The sequence below is a fragment of the Dermacentor silvarum genome, chromosome 1 (assembly GCF_013339745.2).
Source record: "Dermacentor silvarum isolate Dsil-2018 chromosome 1, BIME_Dsil_1.4, whole genome shotgun sequence".
NCBI classification, from domain to species: Eukaryota; Metazoa; Arthropoda; class Arachnida; order Ixodida; family Ixodidae; genus Dermacentor; species Dermacentor silvarum.
In genome coordinates, this window is record NC_051154.1 from 45,117,187 (window position 1) to 45,137,262 (window position 20,076).

Below are 20,076 nucleotides of genomic sequence, written 5' to 3' on the forward strand. Positions count from 1 at the left end.
TTTCTAATTTTAAAAATTTGGTGCAGCTAAAAAAAAAAAAAAAACACCCTGTAGAATAAACACATTTCAACGTGCTGGTGACGATTCAGAACCATGACCTCCATAGCTGCGACCTCCGTAGCTGTGTCATCCTGGAGATTCAATTCAAGTGCATCCGTCTTGCAAACCCATCGACTACAATTCGTAAATTGCAAATATTTACCATGAAGTAATTAATAAGGAAGTTAATTAGTAAATTTTGTTAGTTGAATATGTGTTTTAATTTCTCGTGCTAGTAATGTACGCCTCTTCGAATAATCCAGCTCAAGGACGAGAATTATGCTACCTGCCACAGGCGATGTTTGAAAATTCTGGAAAACTTAAAAATGATCATCCCGTATAATTCAAGCTAGAAGCGCTTTTTGTGGATCGCACCGCAATCTTATTTTCATCACTTCCCGCAGAAAATGACGTGGCTACGGTTAAAATAATTAGTAAATATCACCGCTATGTGGCATATTGCGCTGAAGCTAATTTCACAAAGTCAGTTAATAAATTTTGAGGTAAGGAAAAAAAAGAAAAACGAGTACGGAACAGCGCGCAATGTTGATCATGTTCGTATCTTTTTTTTTCGTCGCAGCTATGCAGGTCAACGCTCTTAAACTTCACCAGCACTTATGAAGCCACGAGCTGGTGAAACACGAGCTTCTGAAACACCCGTATACCGGGTATTTCTGCGAAGACATTATACAGATGTTTAAAATAACCTGTGGTAGATAGCACAATTCTAATCCTTCAGCTGGATTGATCAAAGGGGGGACACATTATATGCACGAAAGATCGAAATGCAAAACAGACAAATTAAGAAAGTTTTACTAATAAGGTTTTCACCAATTTAACATATTGCAATTTACAAATGCAAAAAAAGTTCGCAAGGCGGATCCACTTGGAACGAATTCGTGGATGATAGCAGTTTCGAGATAATAATTCCCAATCTTTGCGAAGAAATACACTGGCTGCCCAGTTACTTTTGTGCTTCAAGGCTTTAAATGGCGTTTTCATTAAAAAAAAAAAGTGATTGGACGAGTGTGCATTTTTAGCGCAAGTTTGATGGCGCATATCTCGAAAATGGTGACATCTACAGAATTATTTTCAAATGACTCACCGCGGCTACAATTTGTAAATTACAACGTGTGCCGTAAGGTAATTAGTTTAAAACGTAGTCGATTTTGCATTTAGTTTAAAACGTAGTCGATTTCGAATTCCCGTGCGCGTAAGGTCCACCTCTTAGAGGAGACAAACCAAGAACTATAATTGCGCTATCTTCCACAGGCGATTTTTAAAACTTGCTCGAAATCTTCGCAGAAACACCTGGTATATCAATTTCATCAATTTGCCTGGAGCAGACAGTAAAGAACATTTAGTTTTTCATGAAAAATAAATGTCTTCACCGTACGTCCTCGGCCGACTTTAGGGAGCACATCCGATGCCCGAGTCTCCACATATAGCAGCTGAGTCTCCACATAAAACATGATGAAACCATGTTTATCGTATAGAGCTTGTATTTGTGTGGCAAATAAGTCGGTTCTTAGGGCTTCGTCATGGGCGAATTTTGTGCGCTCTCTAAAATAAGTAAGTGAGCGGCGATGACCGTGGGGCTGACGAGGAAGCTGCATAACAACGTTGTCACAGCTGATTGATCAGTGAACTCGCTGATTTTTTATTATTATTATTCAGTGACCAAGCTTTGGAATTTACTGATTTTTTGCGCCTTTAAGGAAATGCGATAGTGAAACCTATACTACTTTTTCAATATTTTTGACTGTTTCTGCTACTTTTTAGTAGATAACTGCTCAAGTCCAATCATTTACTGGGCACCACCAACGAATACTACACATATGCCTCTCTCTCTCTCTCTCTCTCTCTCTCTCTCTCTCGTTCCGTCTTTTTTGCTCAAGCACACTCGAAAAGCACAGTGCACCCTTGAGACTTAGGGTACCATATGTCATCTGAGGTCTTTCTAAAGCTGGTTTGAAGGTTGCAACCATTTCAGTGCTAATTGCATTGTGTTACTGGTTCACAGATGGTACATTTTAGAACTTATAAGCATTGGATCCGTGCCGGCAAGAACTTTGTTTAAAATCGCAATTTTTTTTTGCCAGCATAAAGAATGTACTTACTTCTACTGATTTTTCGAGCAAAGGTGTTCCGACTATTTTTTATGGTCTGTGGAAGCAGTGCCAGTGCAGAGTCGTGGAGCGCGCTGATCCTGATGAAAAGGGATAAGCTGATTGAGCATTTATGAAAGCTCACGCAAATTAAACAGCCAAGTAACAGGGGCAATCGCAAATGGCTGCCATTTGATTGCGAAATCATCCGACCTCGCAACCGGCTGTTTCTTCAATGCGTATTTAGCCCTCGTGAAGGACACGCCCAACAAAACTAATGACATAATTTGGCACAGAGTGGTAATCTGAAGATGTGCTCTGGTATACGATATCGATTTCCTCGTGAATTCCGATGGAGTTCGATTTTCGGTGTTATATATCTTATGAAATTATTATTTTTAAAGATATAAAGAACGAAGGAAGTGATTAGGAGCGATATATACATGCTTCGGATATGTCGGCGGTGACGATTCAGGCTCTTTGCCTCTGTCTCTCTCTCTCACTCACTGTCTCTCCCTCCCAGTGTGTGTGATAGAGAGATAGGACAGATATAGACAGGACTAACAGTTAAAAACAAATATAGTTGCTACTCTTAGTACGCGCAGCTATAAAGGACGCACCCTAGCAGCGCCTTCAATACGTATGCATTTCTGCTGCGTATACATTATGCATTTTACTCGGGGTGCACGGGCAAATATTTGAATACGAATCGAACACTGCACGCAAACTATTCACATTCGAATCGAAACTAAAACAATTAAGTAATTCCACAAGCTGCATTTCCGGCAACGAAGCGAAGACGACGAAGATCGCGCGCGACCTGTGAGGCGCTGGCAGCGAGAGTATCTGACGTGGCTCTTTCTCAAGAGTCCAGACCGTTCAGTCGGCCATAAGGGAACGCATCGTCAGCAGCAGTGTCAACCACGGCGGAGCGGGCTGCAGGGAGACAACTGACGAGCTGCCACATTCCAGAAGGCTACTGGACAACATGGACCGCAGCATGCCGAGGCGGGCGGCGCTACAGCTCGGCGACGCAGCGGGACGCCACCTTTGGCTGGCGGAGGATGGCTGGACGCGACGCGGCGACCTGGCTTTGTGCAAGGCGTCCACCACGCAGCTGAACATCCTGCGCAGCAGCGGTCTACGCGGCATCTGGCACAACACAGCGGACAACGCCGTCTGCACTACCGACATCCCGCTGCTGCTCGGTGAGGTGCCCGCTACGAAACGCACGCTCAAGGCGATCCTGCTGACGCACCCTACGCTGGGCGGAGCTTCGCAATACTCCGCTCCAAGCCAGTGTGCGACCGCTGGCAGTCCTGAACTGTGGTTGCTTCCGGAACCGAAGGACTGACCCGACCAGGGTGGTCCACGACTGAAGCTGTGTAGCCCACATCAATGTGCGTGGGATATTTTCCGCCGCCAGCGCAACGAATGCTTATTAACGTTGCTGTGTTAAACGAAAATAATAATTAGTGAATACGTTTTTTTATTTACATTCTAAAGCCCGCATTTAAACGCCCGGGCAACTATGACCTCAAAATAAAGACTTATTTGAATGCGTCCGGCTAGTTTCACTCACATGTATTCATTTATACATGGACTGCCTCTCTTCTGCTATTCAGCGAGATAAAAGGCTACTGCCTTGTATTAAATCACACCATGAAGAACCATGCACAGCATTACGAACAGCGACAGTTTTCTACTGACATGAGGGCGTTTTCTACCACCAGGATCCTTCTCTAGTCACGCAACTTCCCCGAAAGTTTCATATAGGGACAGAAGGCGGCACCAGAGGTTCAAGCGTAAGTAGAAGGGGTAGAAATAGACAACCAGGAGTCATCAGAAAGTGAAAGAAACAGACAGTGAATTCGATGCAAAGAATGGAAACAAAGACCGTGAATAATTACAAGAATGAGAATAAATTAGAAACGAAAATCTATATGATAACACGAAGGGAAGTGCCTTGAAATTTGAGGCTCGAGCTGGTTGCCTAAATACAAAAACATACCGGAGCAAATATTCGCAACTATACAGGGTGTCGTCTTTTTAGCTGCACCAAATTTTTAAAATTAGAAAAATATATATCTTGGTCACGTTATACTTAGGATTCGAGTATACGGCGGCCTTTAGATACAGAGCAATTTTCGCACTTATAAGTGCGTAATTAGCGAAGTCACAGTAATTAAATTTCTAATTATCGACAATAGGTGGGTACAGCAAATAGTACTTTGGGGCCCATCCTCAACACTACCTATCCCAACGATCAAATTTGAATAGCGGAGTTCATGTGGGAGCTACGAGAACAATTAGTTCCCCTTGGCAGGCTCCTTGAAACCGAAACTGGCTGCAAAAAAACAGCGTCTGTGTCGCAACTGCTGTCGTGTTATGTTTTTTAGGCGTTTCGATTTTTCTCTAGCAACAGGCCTGCCGTAACTTAACCAACGGACGAACACCGCTGCTGGCGGCTCAGATTCTAGGCCCGGGGCTGCAAGAATCCCATCAAATCACGATGACGCCGGCCCAAGCGGGACTGGAGGGGAACGAAAGGGCGAACGGCCTTAGCTCAAGTGCTAATCAACCGAGCCAGGCAAAACCAATCGTCTCATCATTCCCCACCCTTTACCTTCGGGCCCCTGCCATCGAATTACTGCGACCGACTCGAGATCCAGCGACTCAACTGCAGGATCTCTCCTCCCCCTCAATAAAAACTCAGCACTGAAGAGGCAGTAGCCCTCAGACTTATACAAACACATTCCCAAACCTACACAGATACAGAAAAATATATCCGCAAACATATCGCGGCATCGGCCCCTGGTGCGGCAACACACACTCTACACTCTCTCACATCTCGTGGAGGTGCGGGGGCAAACTTCAACACTTAAAGACGCCTAGCACGTCATTTGAGCGGTGGGAGGTACAGCTGACCGGCGATTCCCTGGCGGGACAAAAAGCTCTCGTCCAGAAAGTACGTTGAGCAGCCATGGCCAGTGGAGTCCTGGAATGAGGACACCACCCACTCGACCTCAAGATCAACGACCTCGATGGTCCAAATAAATGTTTTCTCTCTCTCTCTCTCTCTCTCTCTCTCGGGATGCGGCAGTGGCTTCGCTTTACAGAAATTAAGTGGACAAAGAAAGCGATTGTCTATAGCATCGTTGGCACCTAATATCAGCTCAGTATTAGCTGCTATGACTGTTTAGAGCGCTGTCTCCACAGGACAGCCTGGTATTCCTTAGATGCTCGTGCAAGTATTCGCTACTGTATTGAATGATGCAACTATCGGGCGCTGAGGGCGACAAAGGCTGACCGTGTGCGTGCGAGGCAGCAGCGCATCACTCCGGCTTGCATAGGCCAATCCCAGCACAAGCTGACCTTAAGATGTCTCGAGCGCAATCAGAGAATTTCTAAAGACGGATTTTCGATATAAGCATAACAGGTACCCAATACAAATGGAATTGCCAAGTAAAATTTTCAGATTTTTTATGTATTCATAATATTAATACATATTTTGCCAGTTCTGCCAGGGCGCTCAATCTTTCCCCACTCGTCAGACACGCTCATAACACTCATGAGTGCTTGCATTATAACTAATTGCAAAAGCCCCAATTACCCATCTATTCTGAACTTTACTTACACATTACCCATCACCTCGTCCTTACAGTCACCACACGTAACGAAGCTGCCTCCTTTAGTTCAATGAAAACACCAGGCGAACCTAATATACCCCACATGAAAAAGTAAAAAGAAAAAGAAATCAGGGTCGAATAATTACTTATAACGCGTCTAAATAAGCCAGAAACGTTAAAATTACGCGAAACATCGCACTTAGAATCCTGCCTATTTCTTCAAAATATAAATATCTGAAACGCAGTGTTGTCTTGGGACATTGGGAAACCTAGCTAATAAGAGAGATAGAAATACGTTTATTAAATCATAAAAAAATAGAGCAGCGTGATACTTTCGAATATACTTGCTAACCCTTTAAAGTTGTATTTGATTAACATGGATTTACCATCGCACAAAAACTTAGCGTATTGTTTGTTCCCCTTATGTTCGAAAAGGTTGACCTCAGTTGTAGCTGTAAGTATGCCAACGCAGACGTCTACGTTTTACACCGCTCGTAAATCAGACTAATAACGTTATTGACCACTGCAAGTGTATTCTAGTGGAAAAGCCTCATTTAATTCCTACACAGCTCAAATTTTTGATAGACGTCACCTAAAAGCAGCCCTCATTTCTTCAAAACATGGCTTATCTGCTGATTTTGCTTCTGCCGGGAAAAAAACTAAAAGCGTAAACACCCTGAAAATTAAATCGACAAAGTCAGAACTGACACATGTCTTTAAAATTATTCAAATAAGTGTTCTATTAATATTTAAATGGCACCGCACGCTCGACCAATCTCATTTTCAGGAACGATAACTCCTGATTACACAATCAACTTCGACAGTTATACCTGTAAAAGGTTTGATTAGATTTGTGATGGTGATAAGATAGTGAGACTGCAACGCTATGCAGACTATACTCTGCACCCCACTTTTGACAGTGGGTGGGCAAGACCCCCCCCCCCCCGGCGTTAAATACGGCTATGGTTAAAAGAGTCTGTCGCTTCCGTAGTCTCCTTCATTTGCCAGGATGCGTGTCCTACGAAGTTACAAACTGCTAAATTAGATGTTTCTCCACAATTAACCCTCAACAACTTTCTGATTGCAAGTATTAAATTCCTGTAAATTTCTACTAGCGAAGTTGGTGAATTAACCTTGACCAATCAAGCAATTAAGCAGACTACAAAAAGCGGTGACTTGCCCCATGCAGTAGCCAATATGCATTTCGTCACGTCGTCCAAGAGTGCTTCAGCATATGTTAAAGCTTGGTAAAGTGTGCGTGCGTGCGTGCGTGCGTGCGTGCGAGCGTGTGTGTGTGTGTGTGTGTGTGTGTGTGTGTGTGTGTGTGTGTGTGTGTGTGTGTGTGTGTGTGTGTGTGTGTGTGTGTGTGTGTGTGTGTGTGTGTGTGTGTGTGTGTGTGTGTGTGTGTGTGTGTGTGTGTGTGTGTGTGTGTGGAAAAGCCTAGCAAAGAAAAGCCTAGCCTAGCCTAGAAAACACACACACAGCAAGAACAAATCTATCGCAGCAGAGCACACCCGCGAGCGATTAGGCTGAAACTAAACTCTGCTGCGATAGATTTGTTCTTGCTGCGCACAAAGCTTGGAATGTAAATGTTCTGTACTTTGCGGTAGCTTGTAGCAAAAGGCGTATTATCGCTAGTCCCTCGCTTACTCTGTGGACCGTCACGAAACGTTCAGCTTCAAACATATTCGTGTCTTGTCGCGGTGTAGTCGCCGTCAATCATGCTTGGGCACACTGATTCAAGTGTGTGCCCATTCACTTATTATTGATACGTTGGCCATAGGGTGGGCGTAAGTTTGCGTGCGAGTAGGCGTGGATGTGTGTAGATAACGTGCGGGAAACTTACTATGCCAGTAAGTTTACTTCCTTTTGCAACAAGCGGTACTCACTCTTAAGTGCCGACGTTCCGGAGATGAAGTCCTTTCTTTGGAGGTTACCTATACAGAGCTGGTGGATTATTTATCTTTTTTATCCTCGAGGATAAGCCGTGCATGGCGGCAACACAGGCAGTCCTTATGTATTCCATTCCTTAATATAGCAGTCCAGGATTCCATTCCTTAATACGTGAATCACTATTTTTGCAGCGAACTACCGCACACGTCTTCCCTATATCGTTACACATTTTCCACCATGAATTGGGCACAGTGCATTAGCGAACACCCAGTTTGCATTTCCGACAGCTGATCGCACAGTAGCAGGGCAGAAGCAATAATGGTTTCGTATTCGTGCGCATTCCCTGAGGCATCGTATGGCGCGCCACCGGAAGCGCTATCTTGTTCCTCTAGAGCAAACTGCTCCGCGAAAAGGGTCAATACGGAGCGCGAGACATAATCACACCTCCAGCGTCATATGAGAAGCGACGCGCATGCGCGGCTTAGAGTTGCTATTTTTTATGCGATTGTTTTAAAAACGCATCGCTGGGCTTCTTACGATAAGCAAAAATCATCAAGGAGGGAGAAGGAAAGTGTGTGTGTGTGTGTGGGGGGGGGGGGGGGGGTGACAGAGATTACGAATTCAACAGTTGCTCGTCTCCCACATCTACCGACGCGTCGGAGAAACATCCGGCAGCACCCCCGCCATCCCGCGGGACAGCGGCGAAACAACACGCCAACCCGTCCGACACAGCGCGGACGTGGGTCAACGCAGTCCTCCAGGGCTCACAGGTGAGCGGCAAGGGCAGGGCAGCCCCCTCTCATACCTCATCCCCACCCAAATCTAAACCACCGCAGAAAACGGCCGAGCAAATCGAAATTGCAGCATTAAAAGAGCAAATTGCTAGTTTGCAAAAGCGTCTTTCACTTACCGAGGCGCGCCAAAACTCACATTCTCAAACATCTGCTCCCCCTCCCGCAGAGGGCATGGACAGCAACTCATCAGTGCCCGAGATGCCCACTCATGGGCACTCAACCACAGAGGCGAGGTTAAGCGCCATGGGAATTTAACCCACTTGAAGACGCGCTTTAACACCCTAGAGGCGTAAGTCACCGCTGCTCTTAAGGCAGCCATTGACAAAATTCCGTGTCTCATAGCAGCGCACGTAATCAAACCGACATCTTCGATCAGACGGTCCGGGCCACTCAAGCGTATAGTGAGCCCCAATATCAAAGTCGACCGACCACAGATGACTCTGGCCGAGAAGGAACCCACCCCCGGTACGCCTAATGTGCAGGCCCTCATGGGCATCGGGACATCCGACTCTACCATTCCCCTCCCGTCATCGAATCAAAATCAAAGTGAACACCATGGCGGGCAACCCTAAGCCACGCAGGCACTCACGAGGCAAATCACTTTCAGTTTCAATTCTACAGTGGAACTGCAGGGGCTTTAAGGCGCGCACTAAGCGTGCAGACCTGCGGCTCCTCTTAACAACCCTCCCAGACTTGCCCCATGTAGTGGCCCTCCAGGAGTCGGGAGACGGCGCCACGATTCCTATAGTCATTCGGTATATCAGCGGGATGCACAGAGTTGCCTATGTGTACATAAGAACTATACGGCTTCCCTAGTAGATCTGGATTACAACGCGGCTTTTTCGTACGTGATGGTGACGCTCCTTCCTCTTCGGAAACAGGACCCCCCACTACACGTACTCAATGTATACAGTTCCCCCAAACTGCCCAACATCACTTTCGCCGATCTTTTTAGTCGTGCGCTTAAGGTGGCCAAAAGGGAACCCCTCATAATTGTTGGGGACTTTAACGCCCCCAACCCGTTATGGGGATATAAGCGTGAAGAGAAACGCGGACGCAAGCAGGCGGAACTTGTGTCAACGCTGGGCCGGCAGTTCTTCATACTGACCCTGCGCAACCTACACGCATAGGTAACTCCGTGGCACGGGACACGTGCCCGGACCTTACCTTCACTAAAAACATTCGTTATGCAGATTGGCACAATACCGAGGAAGCCCTCGGTAGCGACCACTGCATATTAGTAACCACAATCAGAACTAAACCCCTCACGCGTTCCTTTCACAAAGCAACCCTCCCAGACTGGACTCGTTTTCGGTCCACGTATGAGAACCCTGCATCTATTGCCGACCAAGGATATGCCACCTGGTCGCACCATCTCATCTCCCAGCTTCATGCCGTTGAACAACAGGTTCAGTTCTCGGAGGCGAACCCGGCGGTGGATAACCACCTCCTGCACCTCTGGGAAGCCCGGCATAGCCTCGTCCGCCGATGGCGCCGGCAGAAGCATAATCGCAAACTCAAAATTCGCATCGCAAAGCTTACTCAGCAGGCGGCAGAGTATGCGGCCCAACTCACCGACTCTAACTGGGTAGACCGATGCAACACCGCTGCTCGACAAATGTCGAACCGGAATACGTGGCGCCTTTTCCGCACCCTCATTGATCCGGCCCAAACTCGCACTGAGACCCAAAAGCACCTTCAGAGAGCAATTCATGCGTTCGATGGAGACACAGCCAAAATGGCTGAGTTCTCCGCGCTAAGCACCTCTGCACGCATCAGGATTCCCGTGTGTCGGTGTACTCGTATGCAGGCTCCGAGAACACGGAGCTGGATTGTCCGTTCCAACTTCACGACCTTAAAGCGGCCCTGGCAAAAATGAAGAGGGACAGCTCCAGGCAGGGATAAGGTGACGGTAAAGCTATTAGCTAACCTCCCTGATCCCGCGTACCTGCGGCTGCTTGAGTATTTTAATGCCATATGGGAGGGAGGAGCGCCTCTCCCGGTGGATTGGAAAACAGCACTCGTTACCTTCATTCCCAAACCAGGTAAAACCATTAATATAAACAGTCTCCGGCCCATCTCCCTTACCTTTTGTGTGGGAAAGTTAATGGAGACCATGGTATGCGACCGATTGTCTACCTACCTCGAAATACAGAACGCCTTCGCAGACACCATGTACGGCTTCCGCCCACACCGGTCCGCACAAGATGTTCTGCTCCAACTCCATCGGGAGATCCTGGCTCCGGTCGAACACCCCAGCGACGATAAGGTAGTTCTTGCCTTGGACTTAAAGGGGGCGTTTGACAACGTGACCCATGAGATCATCCTTACACACCTGTCCCAAACAGACTGCGGTACAACACATTTCGATACATCCGACAATTCCTGACGGATCGGCAATCCTACATTCGTCTGCAACACTCAGAACATGGCCCGTACCAGCTTGGTACGCGAGGGACGCCACAGTGAGCGGTTCTCTCGCCACTCCTCTTCAACTTGGCCATGGTCAGGCTCCCTACCCTACTGAGTGCGGTCCCCGGCGTGCAGCACGCTCTGTACGCCGACGACATCACTCTGTGGGCAACACATGGTTCGGTAGGAGACATCGAGACCAACCTGCAGCAAGCGGTGTCTATTGTGGACGAATACGCACGCCGCTGCGGTCTTGAATGCTCCCCGAGCAAATGGGAATTCGTGCACCTTCGGTCCAATCCGAAATGCACAACCAAAATCGCCCTCTCCCTGCTTAGCGTTCCAATCCCCGAACACGAGGAGATACGAGTATTGGGACTCTTTATTCACCGGAACCGCAAGATTGATACAACTCTCCAAAAGCTCCGCAAGATGGTGGATCAAGTGGGCCGCATGGTCCGCCGGGTTTCTAACAAACGGGGGGGTTTACGATGCAAAGACGCCTTGCGGATGGCGAATGCGTTCGTGACGAGCCGGATCCTGTATTCGGCACCGCACCTCCACCTGCGCAAATGTGATGAGAACGCACTCGAAGTGATTCTCCGCAAACTCTACAAGAGAGCCCTCGATCTCCCCATCACTACGTCCAATCAACGTCTTCTCGAGTTAGGAATGACGAACAGCTTTGGGGAGCTCCGTGAGGCGCATCTCAACAATCAATACTTGCGGTTAGGCAAAACAGCAGCGGGTAGCCGCCTTCTGACCCGCTTACACAACTCAACGGGAGGAGCGGGTCCCCTTGCCCGAAACCTGGCGCTTCGCACTACAGGTACGACCCCTCCCCAGCAACATGACCAAGGATGCCCACGATGGCCGCCGCCTCGCGCGTGCGGCGTCCATTTCCGAGCGGTACGGCACCCGGCCGGGGGTATTCTACACCGATGCAGCTGGCCCGCACCACGGGGGCTGGTATACGGCAGCTGTCATCCACCAAAACGAACCAGTACAGGGCCTCACTTTCCGTGCCCCTAACATAACACACGCGGAGGAAGTCGCCATCGCGCTGGCCGCCGCGGATCCAGCTTCCCGAGTCATCATCACCGACTCTAGGGAAGCCTGTCGCAACCTGCAGCAGGGACGCATTCCGTATCGCGCTTTTAAAATTCTTCACCGATGTGAGTACCAGGGTTACCCGACCCGGCGAACCGTCACCTGGGCCCCAGCACATGCGGGGATCGAGGGAAATGATGTAGCAGACGCTACCGCCCGCGCGCTTAACTACCGGGCATCGCCTCATCCGTCGCATATAGAGGACCAGGATTTCAATTCGGCTATTAATTTCCGGCAAATTTCTATTTTCTACCAATCTTCTCACGGCCGGTATCCTCCCCCGTGTAAAGGCCTCACGAAGGCAGAGGAGCGCTGGCTCTTGCGCCTCTATACCAACACAGTACTGTGTCCGGCAGTACTGAAGCATTTTAATTCAGCTTTTTCAGGCGAGTGCCCGCACTGTGGGAACGTGTCCGCGGACACCTACCACATGGTATGGGCATGCCTTAACAATCCGGCCTACCTCCCCCACCCCCATCCTTCCCGAGAGAGCTGGGAGGCTGCCCTGCTCGGCTGCTCGACCATACAGGACCAACGTGCCCTGGTGGACCAAGCCCGGGCTGCCGCAAAAGCCACAGGGGTCCCGGAATAGGAACCCCTCCTAGACTTTGTACGGGGCGGGCCCTTCTGGCTCGTCCCATACTCTCTCTTTGTATAGAGCGACAATAAATGTTTTTCACTCACTCACTCACTCCCACTGACGCAATAAAGCAAGGTTGACCAGTACATATATCGTCTCTTGATCACTCTATCGTTAAAAACTGCACACACATGTTCAACTGCGTGCTATCGTGTGCAGAGATGGCTATAGGCCCAAACAACTGGAACGTTCTATTCGTAAGTAAAGCTCTGGAAAATGGCTACTCCATTACCAGAGGTATGAATGGCGAGACATTTAATGTATTCTAATATATAAAGGAAAATTTTCACCCTTATAACGACGTCTGCGTGACTGAAGGCTGAATATAATTTATCAGTTATTTCATAAAATAAGCGCGAATAATCCTGGAAATTATGGGACAGGCGTTGAAGCAGCGGCTCCCGATTATTTAACTCCTACCGAAATATTTGAAACATGGTGTTCATGCAGATGTGCCAATCAGTGCTGCAATGCCCGAAACTGAAGAAAACGCTAAATTCAACAATGAAGTCGCAAGGAAAACAACAAATTCGATTGTTTGTAGTTCATAAAACGGAACCCTCAAGCGAAACTTCGGCGGTCGCACAATGACCAGAAAAAGTAGTGAAGGAACTTACTCTCAAAATATATGAAGAATGTTGAACAGAAAAAGGACTGGCGGAAAAAAACACCTGCTTAGTCACTGAATTGCTTACTGGAATGCCGAGAGACGTTTTCTGCTGCACGAGTAAAACGTCATGGCTTCTCTGCTATACCTGGTGTGACAGCTAACTTGAACCAAGATTTAAAAAAAAAAGAAAAAAAACAGCTCAAGAGAAATCGTACTAACTGCATGTTAACGGCAGTCGTGTGGAAGTTACAACCAGTAATGTTTTATTTCATCACCAAATATTAATTATTTGCTTTTATTTGGTCAACTTTTTTAATTATTGCTTGAATCTCTAACACGTCAATTATAAAGTAGTAGAGCGCCTCAATTGACCTTCGATTCAGGCATTTTTTCGCGCTAAAATTTGCCTGGTTGTTCTTGCTGAGAAAAAAAAAACATGCGAAATACGAAAAAAAAAAAAAAAAACACGTGATGGGGTGATTGCGTGACTAGTTCAATATAGTCGGACTACAAAGTGGCAAGAGATGCGCTGTAACAACGATTGTAAGTCCACACGACTACCGCTAACGTGCAGTTGGTACGATTTCGCTTTAACTCTCGGTTTTTTTTTTTTTTTTTTTTAATCTAGGTTAGCTGGGACAACCGGTATATGAGATATTTAGACGTGAATAACTTTGCAGAAGACTAAGATAATGTTCAACAGCCTGGCAAGGGAACAACAATTCAGAATCGCCAGTCAGCCTGTAGAGTCGGTAAAGGAGTGCGTTTATCTAGGTCAATTACTGACAGGGAAGACAAACACGAAAGAAAAAGGGGTATTTTTAGCGCACTGCTTCGCTACAGCCAAGCATTAAGTGCGACTGCCATGAGGAAACGAACACGCAGGCAAAACAATCCTTACGTATAGGGCGTAAAAGGGGGGAAAAAAGGAAGAAATACCAGGCTTATTTAGATTCGTAGTGAGAAAAATTATGCTCACGCCGTTTAGCATAACTCGAGATTTTATTTATGGTATAGAAAGGGCGCCTAATCTGAAGGTAAATAAATCGTTTCACGAGTTCGAAGCATGAAAGCTGAAGATGTCAAAATGGATCGGCTGCGAAACAACATGCAAGAATACCACTTGAATGAAGCAATGACCGCTTACACCTTCAGGAACTGGCCAGCGGCGACTATACATTCGTTATTCAACTAAGCATCAGAGCAATCAAAAGTCAAGCTGTTACGCAATAAACTAGTGAGAAAAGTAATCGCGAATACCGACGGAACATGCAGAAAGCCAAGGCAAAGCCAGAGGAGCGTACTACACAGCGGCACGGCATCTCGAGACGGAAGTGGTTGCAGATGACGTCGTACACCACAATCGCACTTTCAGACGTTTCTTTTGTATCTACAGCGTCAGATGATGACCAACGCGGATTTGCATGCGCATCTTAAGTGAGCCGCCACTCACTCGAAAAAAATTCCTGGCTCTATGCGCCACTGCCTTGATTCATTGTTTTCTTTTGTACTCGGACAAAATAATGCAATACGTTTCTGCATATAACGGACAACTGATTTCAGGGGAAAACACTGGAAGAATCTGAGCAAAAGTGAAGATTATTTTTATTTGTTTATTATTACTAAAGAACTTCCAAATTTACAAAGTATTCCGAATTTTCAAATTTTGCCCCCGAAATTAAATATATACCGGTGCATAAGAGAGACTAAATATGCTTTACCCACCCCAGTGGCTTAGCGGCTATATGGTAGTAACGCCCGTGTCCCGGGCATCGGAGTGCGTTAAACAACCCGAGGTGGTCAAAATTAATCCGGAGCCCCCCCCTACGCAATGCGTAAAACACAACAATTTCTAGACCAAAAATACCGTGCTACGCATTTAGCATGAAGTCTTCACAAAAATTCTCGAAAGCCACGAAACCAAGGCACAAAAAAATTGACAAAAAAAAAAAAGTTGGTTTTATCTTCACGTTCACAAAGCCAAGTTAAATATTTTTGTTTGTTCTGTGTGCTTGTGCTGAAATTGGAACGTTTTTTTTTTATTTATTTTAATTTTCATTACCAAGCTGTCCAAAGTAGGGGCGCGATCTTGTACGCGTTCCAAAATGGAACGGAGGCGTTCCGTTCCATCGAGCCGCACACGATTGGTCAATTTCAACCGCGACGTTCAAATTGACCAATCGTGTGCGGCTCGATGGTACGGAACGCCTCCGTTCCATTTTGGAACGCGTACAAGATTGCACCCTAGGTTGACCAAGCAGCATAAAAAGTTTTTTTTTTTTTTTTTTGTTTAAATTCTCTCAAACAGAGGGGGGAGGGCGACGACTTTTTCCACTCTCTCCCTCTCTCTATTTATATATATTGTAACGAAGAAGTGCCCGTCAGTCAGGCGCATCACCAGCGCTTATACGCACGGGGCTTGTCCTGACTGCTCGCAGGGTTCTGACTGCCGCACTGAGTTCGACCTCTCAATCCTGTCAATAAACACCTTGACAATATACAGGGTGTTTCAGCGAACACTTTCAAAAATTCCTAAAGGTTGCCTGTGGCAGATAGCACAATTCTGGTTAATGAGCTGGTCTACTCGAAGAGGCGGACATTACTTGCAGAAGAAATTGAAATCCATAATCGAATAATTAAGAAAAATTCACTAAGTTTTCAACTAATTACGTGATGGCCCATATTGCAATTTACAAATTGTAGCCGCGGAGTTCGCAAGGCGGATCTACTTGGAACGAATTCTCGGCATGACACCAGTTTCGAGATAATAATTCCCGAACTTTGCGGAGAAATGCATTGGCGTTCCAATTACTTTTGTGCTTCAATGCATACGGCGACGTTTTGTTAAGCAAGTAACTGGAACGGCAATGCATTTCTCCGCAAAGTTCGAGAATTAATATCTCGAAACTGGTGTCATCCCGAGAATTCGTACCAATTTGTAAATTACAATATGGGCCATCGGGTAATTAATTAAAACTTAATTAGTGAATTTGCTTAATAAGTCAATTATGCATTTCAATCTCTTGTGCAAGTAATGTGCGCCTCTTCGAGTAGACGAGCTCACGAACTAGAATTGTGCTATCTGCAACAGGCAACCTTTAAGCAATTTTGAAAGTGTTCGCTGAAACGCCCGGTATATAGACGTTTTCACGAGGGCGCTTCCGATGGTCTGGCGTGGAGAGTATGTGTCAGTGTTGCCTGTTCGGTCTGGACTGTGAGCTTGCCTTGCGCTTGCATTGTGGAGTGGTAGCTTTCCTTCGATGTTTCCGTTTATTTTTGTCACGAATGACTTACGCTCGTAAATGATGGCATATATACTCATCAAAAGGCTACAGGCCAGCACTGTGCAGTCTATGGGTGCACAAACAACCAGCGGAAAATAAGGATTTTGGGGAATAAGTGTGTCCACAACACAGCACTCCGCGAGACCACTGCCAATGTGATATGTTCCCATTTCGCCGGTTTCCTGCATCACCTGAGAACTTGGCATTTCAGTCTAATGTGAACTAATGCACACATCAGTAAAATAACGCATTTTGGTAAACTTTTTTTCTGCATATTTCCCAATAGGTTGCAAGTATTGTCAGCTCTTCGATTCAATATTTTCTCGTATGTAGTGGCAGAGGCTACATTTGTTATTCTTTCAAACACGACTTCATTCCAGTGCCTAATACGGGGGTCACAAGGCACACTTTTGATCGTGATCGAGCCCGATATGGGTCGAATTTCTTGGTCGCGATTGGCGTCTTTGCTCATTCTGCGGAAGGGAGCCAATCGCGGTCGAACATTCCTATCCAGATCGGTCTCAATCGCTATCAAAAGTGGCCGTGTGACACCGGTATAAGACAAAATGGAGCACTCTGCGAGAGAACTAGTCGGTAAATACACTTCGCAACGATCTGGAAAAATCGTGTCCTATGGAAGATGTGTGCAGACCCTGTGTCTACCAAAACCTTGTCTCTGCGTTCACACGCACCCTGCACGGCCCTGCCCATAAAGGTAATTAACTTTAACAGTGTGGTGCTGCATCGAGCTCACCCATCTTTGAGCGTTGTCTATGTGCTTGGGCAGCAAGAGAATGCAAAAACGAACGTGTCAACCTCATGAGCGCGGCCTAGCGCCAGTGCTAGAGTTTGGGAACCGTAATGCGCTAACTGTGCGTGGCGTAGAAACGCGCTAAATGAGCCCACACAAGTAAGAACGTAAAAAACGGTATTCGCATGGGTACGCGGACAATAGCACCATGCTTGCAAGAATAACAGTAACGAGAAAAATAAATTATTCGCACAGTCGATCAAGTGAAATACTTACGTGCGTGCAGTGACCGCTTCGCTGACCCCTAAGCGCTTTTCACTCACGGTCAGTAGTGGTTTACAGTCATATGCATACGTATTTTTCGACAATTGTTAAGACTCGACATTACTTTATTATGAACATAGCACAGTGAGACCGTGTAAGGGAAGCAGGAGAAAGAGCAGAGATGGCCCTAACGCTGCAATATTATTGGCTTATTTCGATTCATAGATAGCGCACACGAACAATTCTTGCCGTACGCGATATCTTCAATACAAACTTCGCGCACGATCTACGTTAAGGTTCACCGTGAGCGAAGCTTGTTCCAAATTTAGACATTCGAAAGAAAAGCCATTCCAGGTAAACAAATATATCTTTATAACAAGACCTGTTATAATCCCTATTGGGATTGACAGTATGTATAAATAAATAAACACTAAAAAAAATCTAGCACCTGGTCTGTATCAGTTGCGTTGGCATCTGTGATCACTGTCGAGCGTCGGTTCGCTGCAGGTACCGCGCTGCTCGATCGCCACGCTTATGCTTTGACATTTGGTTATAAGAACCCTGCACCACACCAGATCCAATAAATTTTGCATGATTGAGCTGTTCAGTTGCGTCGGAAGCGTATGGAGTAACCATCGCATATCTACCAACCACTGACACGCGTCGTCGGGCCGCCGGCGCCTGGTTCTAAGCATTGCCCGACAGCTACGTACGCGCCTGCGTTCGCTTAATGAGGCAACCCTCAACCGCGAAACGTAGTGATGTTCAGATTCAATCGACGATATGGTCACATGTGTCCAGCAATAACAATGAAATATAACGCTGATTAGCACGCCAGGTCTCAACGAAGCAGACGCGGCTGCCGCCGCTACCGACGACAAAACACCACATCCACTGGCTGGGCTTGCTGTTGCCATGGCACACCACACTGAGTGGTCATGCGAGCACGTGAAACATGTAACAAGTCAAGCGGCACAAGACAAGCGAAGCGGAAGAAAACAATCGAAATAATGCGCGGCGAAGATCACACAACCGAAGTGCGGCCGGCCTGCTCTCGCAAGGCGCACAGTCCAAAATGGCGGCATAATATGTTCTGACGCTAGACGTCGCCCGTGTCGGCCAATGGCGCGGCTCAAACGTCGGTTTGTGAAAAGATCTATATATGCAGGGTGTTTCAGCGAACACTTTCAAAATTTATTTAAGGTTGCCTGTGGCAGATAGCCCAATTCTAGTTAATGAGGGGGTCTACTTGAACAGGCGGACATTACTTGGAGAAAGAATTGAAATGCATAATCGACTAATCAACAAACATTCAGTAATTAAGTTTTTAATTAATTACCTGATTGCCCATATTGCAATGCACAAATTGTAGCCGTGGAGTTCGCAAGGTGGATCCACTTGAAATTAATTCTCAGGATGACACCAGTTTCGAGATATAAATTCCAGAACTTTGCGGAGAAATGCATTGCCGTTCCAGTTAATTTTGTGCTTCGATGCATAAAGCGACGCATCACGCATGATATGCCATCTATTCCCTCAGAATGTCAACTGTGTGGCACGCTGAGTTCTTTCAGGACATTGCGCAACCTTCCTGCGCGGTTCAGTAAAATACGCTCGTAAAGCTTTCGGTAAACGGCCCCCATAACATGGCACCCATTCTGTGCAAATATTCAATTGATACTACATTTGCTTGTTGCAAGGCGCTGGGGGAAACTTGGTGAGCGTTTTAATAACACCTCTACACAGGCGAAGAACGAAGGTTTAGTAATTGTGATTCTGTCATTAATTAACCTACACACTGGAAAAATGTTGAGCGTATTAAGGCTAATACTTGAAAAAACACCGACGCAAAAAAACGAAGTGCCTAAAAATTCAGCGCCTCTTGGGTGTTCTTAATTATTATGTACCGTTTTTTTTTTCGTTTTTTTTTGACGAAGTCATTAATTATCAGCTAGCTTATCCGGCCGTCTTAATCATTTAACATTAACTCCGCAAATAATATAGTTCTCCTAGAACACCGTTAAAACAAGCATATGACGTTTTCGAGTACTTCTAGTCGCACTAGTTTCTTCACTGTAAAACCTTGCAGAGCAATACTGGAAGCAATATGAACATTGATCAATATATTTATTTTCTAGGTAGAAGCGGCCCGTATACAAGTAGAAATGAAGATTACTTTGGTAAATTCCTTCTTAATACACTTTTCCCTCGATTGTTAGCATTCGCAGAAATTATTCGAAAATATCATTAATAGGAACCTGAGCACGGCCACATGAACAATAATATAGCAAGGTTTTAGTCCTTGGAAGAAATTAACAGGGGATTAGTTAGGAATAAACCTCAGATGGTTGAGCAACGGAGCAATGGGCCTATGGCACAAGCTACAAGAATGTGCTCCACCATCTCACGTGTAATGCACGTATCCCTGTCTGGCTAATCTACACGTCGGATGCGATGCAAACATCACACCTAGTCTTAGCCTGTGCGGGGATCTCGCATGGCTGCGTTGTAGGCAGAGTACACTCTAAAAACAGCTGCACCC

The 20,076-nt window shown here is 46.3% G+C and overlaps 2 protein-coding genes across 3 annotated transcripts in view; both read left to right on the top strand.

Annotated features, from left to right (window-relative positions):
• Window positions 1–20,076, top strand: part of LOC125945535 (uncharacterized) — a 320,959-nt gene that overhangs the window by 183,642 nt on the left and 117,241 nt on the right. The window lies entirely within an intron of this gene.
• Window positions 3,123–20,076, top strand: part of LOC125945533 (uncharacterized) — a 107,182-nt gene continuing 90,228 nt past the window's right edge. For both annotated transcript variants that reach the window (XM_049667377.1, XM_049667373.1), the window contains exon 1: window positions 3,123–3,360. In XM_049667377.1, the coding sequence (XP_049523334.1) occupies window positions 3,136–3,360 (225 nt within the window). In that variant the 5' untranslated portion in view covers window positions 3,123–3,135. The remainder of the gene's footprint in view (window positions 3,361–20,076) is intronic.